Here is a 12500-nt window from a genome sequence, read left to right as displayed (position 1 = left end):
CCAGCAGGCAGTTTTACTTGCCAAGATAATTTTAAGTTACAATGTGCAAAGTTACTAGGGAGTTGCTAGGAATGTAAAGATGAATTAAAAAAGATTTTACCCTACAAGAATTTTTGAGTCTGCAGGGGGAGCCAGACAAAAATAGATATCTATATGTATACCTATATTTATCTATCCATCCATTTTAAAACACAGCAAAAACCCTTATAGTGAAGTATAAGCCAAACTTTAGGAAAAGTCTAGGGAATTATTTCAAGGGGTGGGTGGGAAGAGCAAAAATTTTAAGAAGAATGAGATGTCTGAGTTGGGTTGAAGGATGAGTAAACTTTCAGTGAAGGATAAGGGGCTGCAGGAACAGCCTAATGGAAGGTAAACAGAAAGGTTGGAATCTACTGAGGAACACAGTAGTGTCAGAGAAATAGTAATTTAACAACTCATTGTTTTGATCCAGTCTTTAGCGGCTTATTTTTAGTTTGTTGCTGTTGTTTAGTAGCTAAGTCCTGTCGGATTGTTTTTGGGACCCCATGAACTGTAGCCTGCCAGGATCCTCTGTCCAAGGGCTTCTCCAGGCAAGAATACTGTGGGTTGCCACAGTGGGTTGCCATTTCCTTCTCCAGGGGATCTTCCCCACCCAGGGATGGGAACCCGCCTCTCCTGCATTGGCAGACAAGTTCTTTACCACTGAGCCACCAGGGAAGCCCATTATTTTTAGTTTATGGTACATAAGTACACACATTACTAGGGAGCTTCATAAGAAAAGAGGGGGTTACATCCTACGTTCACGGTTTTTCTGGGTACAATTTTCTCCCCTGGAATGGCAGATAACAAATGCTTAGAATCACCTGTTTAGAAGCAGTTAAACGTGAGGCCCTGCATCTTCTAGATTTCAATTTCAAAAGACTTAAGCTTCTCTGTGCCTCAGTTAACCTTTAAATAAAAACAAAAATACTTTTCTAAAGAATTGTTAGGAATGACACAGGAGGAAGAATGTCTGGCAGAACAGTACTTTAGTAGATATGTCCTAAATTATATATATTTAATAAGCAGATTCGTGTGTGAAGTATTAAAAAGTTTTCACCTGGCAGCTCTCTCCCGCTGGCTGTAGCCGATAGACCACACCCTCCTAATCCGCCGTCCCATTCGCTGCCTTTGGAGGAAACAGCCGTTCCTAACGCCTCCCAGCCTCAGCTAAAGCACGTGGGCTCCGCCTCCCCACAACAACAAAAAACCCAGTAGCACTAGCCCTGGCCCCTCTGCGGGCTTGGCTTGATTTTTAAATCCATCCGAAAGGGCCAATCAGAGGCAGCCGTTCGACTACGCGGAAGCCGATTGGCTCACAGCCTCTGACAGTGACCAATAGGCTTGGAGCCGAGTTCAGTCTAGAGGCCGGAAGCGGTCGAATCGAAAACGGGTGGCAGTCGCGGGCGGTTTGAATTGGCCTCTGTGCTCCAGCTCACGGAGGCTGGACAAGGACTCGCCTTTCAGAAGGGTTGTTTGCCCTCTCCCGCCAGCAAGGTGAGCGTTCTCCTTGGGTCCCAGCTCTGGCGGCGGGCGTGAGGGAGCCGCGGTTCTTGTGCTGGGGGTTCCTGGGCGACGATGCCTGTGGGATGGCGCTTCTCGGCACTGTAGGTGCCGCGGGCCGCTGCCTCCTCCCACCCGAGGGACTAGAGAATCGGCCCTGGGCCAGGTTCTTAGGGGTATCGGCGCCCTTGTGCTCCTGGTGGAAGTGGGCTTGCACTAGTGTCGGGAGCTCTTGCTCCGCCCTTTGGGGGAAACTGATTCCTCTGTACGGTAAGGGACCTGAAGCTCAGCAGGTTTCACTGGCAGCCTTTCTGCACCTCCTGTTTGAAATTTGGACATCGGTCTTTTGTCGCTTGGAGGAGATGCAGACTTGGGATTTGAGGGTTTTGATCTGGGCAACGCTTTGGTGTGCCTATTGTTCGTTGTGAGAGCATTTTCTCTCTTGCCTTCCGTTTCTTTCCGCATTTATTGGACTGCGCCTGTGGACCTGGCTTGCGCTATGGGATAAGGACTCAGAAATTTTAATTTTGATGAGAGGGGACGACTTCGACAGATTTAAGGTATCAATCATTCAACAATCTATATGGAGCCACTGGGGCAACAGGACAGCCACAAAAATGTAAACCTCAAGATGAAAGAGGCAAAGGGGGTGGGGGGTGGGGTGTGAAGAAAAGCCCAGAAGTCAAGGTTTCTGCAAAAAGGATCTGCAGGACTATGATCCTTCCAGAAATGCTCTTTTTATCTTAACCAAGTGGAGGACACTTCCCAGGCCCGAATCACTCAACCCCATAAAGTGCCCAAAGAAACTCTTTTGTGACTCGCGCACATCACGTACTGCAGGCCGGGTTCACACTTTCCCTGTATCAGAATCCCCCATCTTCGGCCAGAAACTCGAGTCCCCGCCTACAGTGCAACCGCGGAGCGACTTTGAGTCCTATTCTCGAGCTTGGTCTGGAGGAGCAGGCAGAGTTTTCATTCACAGGCTCCGCCCCCCACCCCCTTTGCCTCTTTCATCTTGAGATTTACATTTTTTAAATTTTTTTGGTCCTGTTGCCCCAGTGGCTCCATATAGATTGTTGAATGACTGATACCTGTCGAAGTCGTCCCCTCCAATCAAACTTATCTTGGGTCTGATGATTGCTTTAACCGTTTATGTTTTGCTGTATCTTAGACTTTGAAATGGAAAAGCATTTAACTTGCCAGTCGTCCTTCTGTTTATTTCCATCGTCTGTATCATCTTTTTAAATTGCTCGTTTTAATATTTTGTTTGCTATGGTGTCTTGATGTAACGCTTTCCATGGCTGGCAGAATTGTTTAGGAGTTATAGCTGTGTTCCTCTGAAGGTACCCCTGAACTCCTGAATGAACTAGCTAGTTTATAATAGATAAGGTTGCCTATTGGGGCAGTGTAAATTGTCTTTGTTGCTGGAGAGGCATGACACTCCTTGAAGTCGTTTTTGGGTAGATGGAAATGGGGTTTAAGATACTGTGTTCAAAGAATTAAGGGGAGGGGAGAATGGGAGAGAAAACAACTTTCCAAGGCTTGAAATTATGTGCTTTCCAAGACCCTTGCTTCTCTTTTAATTTTTGGGAAAAAATTTATTAGTACTTTCATCGACTAATTTTTAATCATGCTGATAAATTTCCTTGATGAAGTCGATGGAAACAAAACACTAAAATGGTTGTGAACTTCATTTAGTAAAAAAAACAGATTCTCATCCTCTGGCTAAAATAACTGGAAAATGAATGCTTTTTTTCTTCCATTTAAGTTCTAAAGGCTAATGAGAAAAGAATAATTGCCATACTTTTCTCTCAGCTGATTTAAATTTTCTAAGATACGTCCGAGAAAGAGGTAGGCCATTTCTGTCTTGGTACCATAGGTAGCAATATAAAATGAAAAAGTGTTTTTCAGGGACTAATAGCTAATATGTACAGAAAGCTTATCAGGAGATAGTGTTCTAAAGGTTTAGGGAGTCACCACCATTATTATTCCCAAACAGCCCAGAGCATAGATCTGTCAAATAACATGCCCAAGGCCACACATCTTGCCTATAGCTGAGAAGGGATTTGAATCACTAAGGCTATATACCTGATTCCTGGTCACAGTTGGTCTGGAGAATGACTTGACTGCATTTTGCAGTGATTCTAGTGCTAGTATGGCATTCATACTTTGTTCAGTCATGCACTGACTCAACAAATGATAATCATGTGGGAGGAGAAGGAGGTACCTGTGCCATGAGAGACTCTGATGGAGAGAAAACACCAGATGTGCTCAGGGAAACATGATGTCCTCAGGGAAGTCTTCCTGGAGGAAGGGGGATGGAGTATGAGTGGGAATTAATGACACGAAGAGAAGAAAGACGAGCATTTGCAAAATAACTTATGTATTTTCTTTGTCCTGTAAGCCCGATTTCCCCAGAAGCCTTATACCAAAAAATTCATACCTTGTATAATGAAAATGAACTGAGTGGTAGAAAGCAGGTGGCCTAATGAGAAGTAAGAAATGAGAAATAAGAAAAACAGAAAGCAAGGTGAAACCAAATGAGCATACTGTGAACTACCTCACAGTCAGAGGTATTGGGAGTCACCTGGCAGAGGGTGGCTCGATGGATGCTATACTTTGTTATCTTTTGAAAGAAGTTTTGAGATTTGATTCTTAGAGGTGGTTATGTAGATTAGTTTGTCTCTGAGACTATAAGTTTCCTTGTACTGTGGTAGGGTCAACAGTCTGTTTATTCTTTTCAGTTTATTTATAAATGTTTGAGTAATAAAGAAAGGAGAGCAAAATGAGCTGGGCTTTGGAAGAATGGAAGGAAGGCTTGCCTACAAGAGCTCTTCAGAAGATTCAAGAGCTTGAAGGCCAGCTCGACAAACTGAAGAAAGAAAGGCAGCAACGGCAGTTTCAGCTTGAGACCCTGGAGGCTGCGTTGCAGAAGCAAAAACAGAAGGTAGCACTGAAATGCTGGTATTTAAAACTGTTCACTCGTTATTTGGATCAACAGTTTTATCTTGGTCCTTTTTTAATTTAGAGAAAGATGATTTTGCTGTCTTCAGGTGGTAATCCTCCTTCCTCTCTTCTATTGAGTCTTTTTTATTGTGATTACCTTATTTCTGCATCCTCTGTCCTCATTTCTGCTTATGTGCTCATGTGTAGGAGTGCTGAGTTCCGTTTTCACTTCTCTTAGGGACCATGAATTGGACATTGCTTTTGCATTCAGCACCAACATGGCCAAAAGTCTCTGGCTCTGAATCTGGGGTCAGTATGAGAACACTTTGCAGCCCAAATAGATACTGCTTTTTTGGGGGGGTTGGGCTGTGCGGTTTGTGGGATCTTAGTTCCCTGACCAGGAATTGAACCTACACTCCCTGCAGTGGAAGCTCCGAGTCTTAACCACTGGATCACCAAAGAAGTCTCCTGCTGCTGCTAAGTTGCTTCAGTCGTCTCTGACTCTGTGCGACCCCATAAACGGCAGCCCACCAGGCTCCCCCGTCCCTGGGATTCTCCAGGCAAGAACACTGGAGTGGGTTGCCATTTCCTTCTCCAATGCATGAAAGTGAAAAGGGAAAGTGAAGTCTCTCAGTCGTGTCCGACTCTTAGTGACCCCATGGACTGCAGCCCACCAGGCTCCTCCGTCCATGGGACTTTCCAGGCAAGAGTCCTGGAGTGGGGTGCCATTGCCTTCTCTGAAGAAGTCTCCTAGATACTGCTTTCTGACAGTGAGCTTTCACCGTGGAGTTCCCAGATCTCTCCAGGACTAGTAAATGGACACTTAAGTAGTACTTCTTTCATAGTAAAGTAGTAATAACAATTACTGCTTCTAAAATGTTTTTGCTAGTGGGAGAATTTTTCAATTTCTTACACTTACTGGCTTTGGCAACTGAACTTGAAAATGAGTAGCTAAGAGAGGGTTTATAAGGTTAATTTTTTTTAATTCTCGAAAGCATATTAAAGCCTCTCTAGGATTGGTGTGTGTAGACCTAACCAAAGACAGTGTAATACATGACTTTGTAAAACTTTTCTATTAATAAACTTCAAAATGAGATCATCTAGGATTTCTCTGTTCATCAAGCATTGACTTCTGGATTATTACAATTGTATCTCAGAAAATTAGTCATCAGGGTTAGACTCAGATTCACAGATATGTCTGATAAGTTCATGAGTAAGTGATGTATTTCCTTTTGAAAAATCCCCATTAGGTTGAGAATGAAAAAACTGAGGGTGCAAACCTGAAAAGGGAGAACCAAAGCTTGATGGAAATATGTGAAAATCTGGAGAAGACTAAGCAGAAGATTTCTCATGAACTTCAAGTCAAGGAGTCACAAGTGAATTTCCAAGAAGGTCAACTGAACTCAAGCAAAAAACAAATAGAAAAGCTGGAACAGGAACTTAAAAGGTAACTTTTTTGGGATTAGTATTTATTATGGATGTCTTTATATGTATTTATCAGATGCATCCTTTTTATGATGTTATTACTACATATTGCAGTTTTTTTTTTTTTCCAGTGGAATGAACAATGATTTGAGGACAGTTGCCATATGCTTCAGTCCTGTTGTTGCATGGCTCAGGGCTGTGTAAATTCATTAAATGGTTGCTGGCTTATTCATTTACTTATTCAGCATATGTTTATTAAGCTGCCTCATGTGCCAGGCACTGTGTGTGTTACTAGGGGGGTGCAAAGATAAATTCCAAAACTGTCAACAGTGGTTACTGGAAAGATGGAGGGAAGTTAAAACGTGGCTTATATTGATGGCTTGTGTCTTCTCTGCATGGAAAAGCTGTTGTAGAGGAGAGAACTAGGGAATTCCCAAAGGATGAGGAGCATTGAGAGCTCAGTTAAGATTGGAGGCCAGGAATTTATAGTGGGACCAGTTTATAGAGTTGTATGAGTTTTTTTTTTTTTTTTTCTTTAGCATGTGGGATATAAATGCTGAGAAGATATCCCAGAGGATTGATTTAGGGTTTGGGGGCAAGGGTGATGAGATAGAAGACAGTGGAGTAATTGAGGATGTGGAAGAGAGCGACTGAACTTGGGTGCCAGCTGGGTGCCACGGAATCTCAGCTGGAGAGGAGGGAAGTGAACTCTGGAAGACTTTCCCATTGAGATTCCCCATCCGGGAGACCCTTCTCCCATCTTAAGTATTACATAATCAATTCACTGATTTCACTCTATGACTGCATCTGTGTTCCTGCCCTGGAAACACGCGGACACAGTTGGGGAAGGTGGGGGTGGGGGAAATTGGAATTGACATACATACACTACCTTGTATGAAACAGATAGCTAGTTGGAACCTACTGTAAAGCATAGGGAACTCCGCTCAGTGCTCTGTGAGGACCTAGACGGGTGGGATGGGGGCGTGGGTGTAGGAGGGAGGTCTAAGAGGGAAGCGAGTATATACATATAGCTGATTCACTTTATTGTGCAGCAGAAACTAAGCACAACATTGCAAAGCAATTATACTCCAATTAAAAAAAATAAAACTGCTCGTCTTATAAAAGGCAACCAATAAAATACTTGTTAAATGGGAAAAAAATCACCAATTCCTATGCCATATTTAAGCAATTTTTTTAAAAAGCGCTTATTACTATTTTTCCATTAAAAGAAAAATTCCTAAACAACTAGAGGCATTAATCAAAGTTTAGTGGGACTTGAGCACTGCTAACTTATAAATGGAATCTTCTCATTCTAACAGTGGAAGATTAAAAGCAAAAAAGATAAGCAAATTGCCCATGTTAATTCTGCGAATGTTCCCCTAGAACTTTTAAGAATAAATTTTATTTTTAAATAACTTCATACTTCCAGAATCAGTTGTTAACACCTTACATAACTGGGGTACAATGACCAGACCAGAAATAAACATTAATTCAGTACTATTACCTTATTGGAATTTCTCATTTTTCCAGTCATGTCCTTACTCATTTTTCCAGGAATGTCCCTTTTGTACTCCAGGACCTGAGCCAGAATTCCATGTTGCATTTCGTGGATGTTTTCTTTTCTCCCTAAGCTGTGATGGTGTCTTGACTTTTGTGACTTTGACATTTTTAAGGAGCACTAGACCCCTTTAATACAATAGTACTCAATTTGGATTTGCCCGCTGTTTTTCAACAATGGCAGAGTTGACACTTAGACTGGATTATTTGTTGTGGAAGGCTGCCCTGTTCACCATAGGGTACATGGAATTCCTGGCCTTCACTCACTAGATGCCAGCAGCACTTACCCCATCTCCAAATTTTGACAGTCAGAAGTGCCACCAGGCACTGCCAGATGCCCTTTGGGAGGGCAGAGTCATCCTGGAGAGAATCTCTGGGTCAGATTAAGGCTATGAATTTTTGGTAAAAGTGTCACAGAACTAGTTACATGCCTTTCTCAGTGCCTCGTAAAAGAGGGTACATGATTCAATTTGACTTTTAAACCATCACTTGGTTAGGGTGTCACCTGAATTTCTGGATTGTAAATTACTGTTTTTCCATTTGTAGTTAATAAGTATTTTGATACCAAGAACTTTTTTCCAGGCATAGCTTGTGGTTATTTTAATTCTACCTACAAAGCAAATGTATTTTTGAAAGGTAGAACATTTAAAAATTAAGAGTTGACTCTTCATATCTATGAGTTCTGCATCCACAGATTCAACCAACTAGGGTCAAAAATATTTGAAGAAAAAATTCCAGAGAGTTCCAAAAGCAAAAATTAAATTTGCATGCTGACAACTATTAACATAGTATATACATTATATTCGGTACTATAAGTAGCCTAGAGGTGATTTAAAATATGCAGGATGATGTGCATAGGTTATTATGCAAATGCTACCTATGTGATTTTATATGAGAGTTGAGCCTCTGCACATTTTAGTATTTAAAGTGAAAGTGCAAGTCGCTCAGTCATGTCTGACTCTTTGCGACCCCATGGACTATACAGTCCCTGGAATTCTCCAGGCCAGAATACTGGAGTGGGTAGCCTTTCCCTTCTTCAGGGGATCTTCCAACCCAGGGATCAAACCCAGGTCTCCTACATTGCAGGTGGATTCTCTACCAGCTGAGACACAAGGGAAGCCCTTTAGTATTTAAGAGGGTCCTAGAACCAACCTTCTGCAGGTACCAAGGATTGATTGTATGCTTGTCTTTTTATGAAGATGATAACTTAGGTACACAGCAGTCTTTTTCTAATTTTATTTTCTATCCATGTGGTAAGGTGGCTATTAAGTCGTATTAAGTCACAATGTTAGAATGATAAATAAATGTCTATTTTGTTCTTTGTTTTCCTAAACCTTATCTTTGTCTGTCTTGTTCATCACTGTATTCCTAGCACCTGGCAATTGCAAATCCTCAAATACTTGTTGAATGAATAAATGAAAGAAGCCTTTGTTTTGGAAGGCAGGTGCTTGGGAAGTAGGAAGTTCACTTCAGTATGCTGAAATAATTATTTCTTTGAAAAGAACATTTTGGGTGCCAGTGTTAGAAATATTGATTTTAATAATTTAGACAGAAACATTCATATTTTAACATTTGAGGAAGAGATGCTTGGCTAAATGAAACCTAGTAGAAAAGAGCTTAATTTAGTACATTTTTTTAGTGGTGATAGTTTGTGTGTTTTTTTCCCTAGGAGACAGGCGATACAAAGCTTTATAAAAATAACAGCAGGGTATATTTTTATTTAATATTTAAAATTAATAAACTTTTTCAAATGAAAAGATAGGGAAAAGGGGATAAGATGTGAATTTGAGAGGGAAAAGAAACACCAGTTTTGCAAGTTCCTTCAAAATTTCTCTCCGGAGTCACCAACCTTTTACACCTTGGGACGTCTGTAGACCTGCAGTGTCCAGTATGGTAGCCACTGGCTACATGTGGCGGTGGGACACTTGAAATGTGGTTAGTGTGAATGGAGGTGTGCTGGAAGTACACACTGAACTCCGAATGCTGAAGATTTAGTACAAAAACATGTAAAATTCCTTATTAATAATTTTTGCATTGAGTGAGGGGAAATGATAATATCAAAAATATTGAGTGAAATATTAAGGTTGAATTCATTTATTTCTTGTTATTTTTTTCACGCTAATAGAATATTTCTGTTGGACAGGTGTTATCTGTTGTAAATTCGAAGGTGGTTTTATTTGCTGCATAGCCATTTTTGGCTCATAACATTACTTCTTCTTTCTCGGGTAGAATTTAGAGCCGGGAGGAGCTAGGGCACTGAGGCCCTTCCTTTATTCCTTTCTTCCTTCCCTGCTTTGAGTAATCTGTCCTTGGCAAAGAGAATGGTGCCCATCATTAGAGATTGTCCGAGGAGCTTCTTTTTGTTTCTTGTGTTAAGGGAAAATCAGAGACACAGGTCGAGCTGCAAGAACTGAGTTCTCTTGAAAGGTGTTAGGACTTGAATGGTAAGGATACTCGACACCTGCACAGTCCAGGTTCTCTGTATCCTCAGGTTCCACACCTAGCTATATGAAGGGCTGAAGGTATTACTGCTAATTTTATATAAGGGACTTGAGCATCCCTGGATATTTGTCATCTGCAGGGGTCTTGGAGCCAATGCTCCACACATACTGAGAGTGGTTGTGTTTAGCTCACTGTCTCCATTTCTTTGGGTCTGTTTCCTGCCAGTATCTTTTCTACATGCATGAAGTTAACTTAATTTTTATATATGCATTAAAAAAATGTCATAAAAGGCATTGTATGTATATCAAGGCTATGTTTTTATTGATTTAAAATTTCTACTTATTTAATTTTTAACTGGAGTATAATTGCTTTATAATATTGGGTTAGTTTCTGCTGTACAACACTGTGAACCAGCTGTAAGTACATGTATGTCCCGACCCTCTCAAGCCTCCCTGCCAGCCCCCCATCCCGGCCCTCTGGGTCGTCACGGGGCCTGCGCTGCGCTCCCTGCGGTCCAGAGCAGCTTCCCGCCAGCCGTGTGTCTGACACATGGCAGTGTATGTGCCAATGCTGCTCTCTCGTCCATCTGCCCTCTCCTGCCTCCTGCCCACAGTCCATTCTCTGTTTCTGCCTGGCAGATAGGCCCATCAGCACCATTTTTCTAGATTCCTTATACATGTGTTAATATATGATACTTGTTTTTCTCTTTCTGGCATACTTCACTCTATGTGACAGACTCTAGGTTCATCCATTTCACTACAAATGACCCAATTTCTTTCCCGTTTATGGCTGAGTAATATTCCATTGTATACTTGTACATCTTTTTTATCTGTTCATTTGTCTGTGGACATCTAGCTTGATTCCATGAACTGGCTATTGTTAATAGTGCTGCAGTGACCATTTCGGGTCGTCGTTCAGTCACTAGGTTGTGTCTGATTCTTTTGCGACCCCCATGGACTGTAGCCCGCCAGGCTCCTCTGTCCAGGGGATTTCCCAGGCAAAAACAACTGGATTGGGTAGCCATTCCCTTCTCCAGGGGATCTTCCCAACCCAGGGATTGAACCCATGTCTCCTGCATTACAGGCAGATGGATTCTTTACTGCTGAGCCACTGGTGAAGCCCTAACATTGGCGTACATGTGTCTTTTTGAATTATGGTTTTCTTAGGGTATATGCCCAGTAGTGGGATTGCTGGGTCATATGGTAGTTTTTAGCTTTTTTAAGGAACCTCAGTACTGTTCTCCACAGTGGTTGTATCAATTCACATTCCACCAACAGTTCAGGAGGGTTTTCTTTTTTCCACATCCTCTACAGCATTTACTGTTTGTAGATTTTTTGATGATGGCCGGTTTGACCTGTGTGAGGTGATACCTGACTATCTACATTTTGATCTACATTTCTCTAATAATGAGCGATGTTGAGAATCTTTTCATGTTGTTGGCCATCTATCTGTCTCTTTTGGAGAAATGTCTGTTTAGATCTTCCATTTTTTGATTTTTTTTAAAAAATAATTTTTATTTACATATTTATTTTTGGCTGTGTTGGGTCTTCATTGCTGCACAGGCTTTTTTTCCAGTTGGGGTGAGCAGGGGTGGCTCTCTTGTGGAACACAGGCTCTAGGGCGTGCGGGCCTCAGTAGCTGTGATGCATGGGCTCAGTAGTTGCAGCTCCGGGGCTCCAGAGAACAGGCTCAGTAGTTGTGGTGCATGGGCTTAGTTGCTGCATGGCACGTGGGATCTTCCTGGATCAGGGATCGAACCCACGTCTCCTGCATTGGCAGGTGAATTCTTTACCACTGAGCCACCAGGGAAGCCCTGCTGTTGTTGTTTTATATTGAACTCCATGAGCTGCTTGTATATTTTGGAGATTAATCTTTTGTCAGTTGCTTCATTTGCAAGTATTTTCTCCCATTCTGCTGCTGCTGCTAAGTCACTTCAGTCGTGTCCAACTCTGTGTGACCCCATAGACGGCAGCCCACCAGGCTCCCCCATCCCTAGGATTCTCCAGGAAAGAACACTGGAGTGGGTTGCTATTTCCTTCTCCAATGCATGAAAGTGAAAAGGGAAAGTGAAGTCTCTCAGTCGTGTCCGACTCTTAGCGACCCCATGGACTGCAGCCTACCAGGCTCCTCCGTCCATGGGATTTTCCAGGCAAGAGTACTGGAGTGGGGTGCCATTGCCTTCTCCATTCTCCCATTCTGAGGATTGTCTTTTCATCATCTTATTTATGGTTTCCTTTGCTGTGCGAAAGCTTTTAAGTTTAATTAGGTCCCATTTGTTTATTTTTCTTTTCATTTCTCTAGAAGGTATGTCAAAAGGATCTTGCCAAAGTCTATGTTATTAATATAATGACAGTATTATATGTAATGTTATCTAGTTTCAAGATTTGAGCCCCTGCTTCAATGATACCAATGTCCTCCTGTCTTAAGTTCTGGGTTTTTTTTTTTTTTTTTTGGTAAGTAAGCCCTGTGTCTTTCTTTGGCCTAGAATATAAAATTTGGTAGGAATGTGTCCCAACCCTCCCAACTCTTCTTTGCTATGATAGTGGTTATTACAGATCTTCATTATAGCCTTTATCACATTGTAACTGGCTGACTTATATTTCTGTTTT

At 41.9% G+C, this 12500-nt stretch overlaps 1 protein-coding gene across 1 annotated transcript in view; it reads left to right on the top strand.

Annotated features, from left to right (window-relative positions):
* The first annotated feature begins 1393 nt into the window (after positions 1-1393).
* The window catches only part of CENPF (centromere protein F), a 62557-nt gene continuing 51450 nt past the window's right edge, over positions 1394-12500 (top strand). The window contains exons 1-3 of the mRNA XM_027565606.1: positions 1394-1515; positions 4266-4468; positions 5718-5914. Coding sequence (XP_027421407.1) covers positions 4307-4468; positions 5718-5914 — 359 coding nt within the window. The 5' untranslated portion in view covers positions 1394-1515; positions 4266-4306. The remainder of the gene's footprint in view (positions 1516-4265; positions 4469-5717; positions 5915-12500) is intronic.

This window comes from Bos indicus x Bos taurus, chromosome 16 (genome assembly GCF_003369695.1).
Source record: "Bos indicus x Bos taurus breed Angus x Brahman F1 hybrid chromosome 16, Bos_hybrid_MaternalHap_v2.0, whole genome shotgun sequence".
Classification (NCBI taxonomy): domain Eukaryota; kingdom Metazoa; phylum Chordata; class Mammalia; order Artiodactyla; family Bovidae; genus Bos; species Bos indicus x Bos taurus.
The sequence above is the reverse complement of the archived record's forward strand: the minus strand, read 5'-3'. Positions and strand labels throughout refer to the sequence as shown.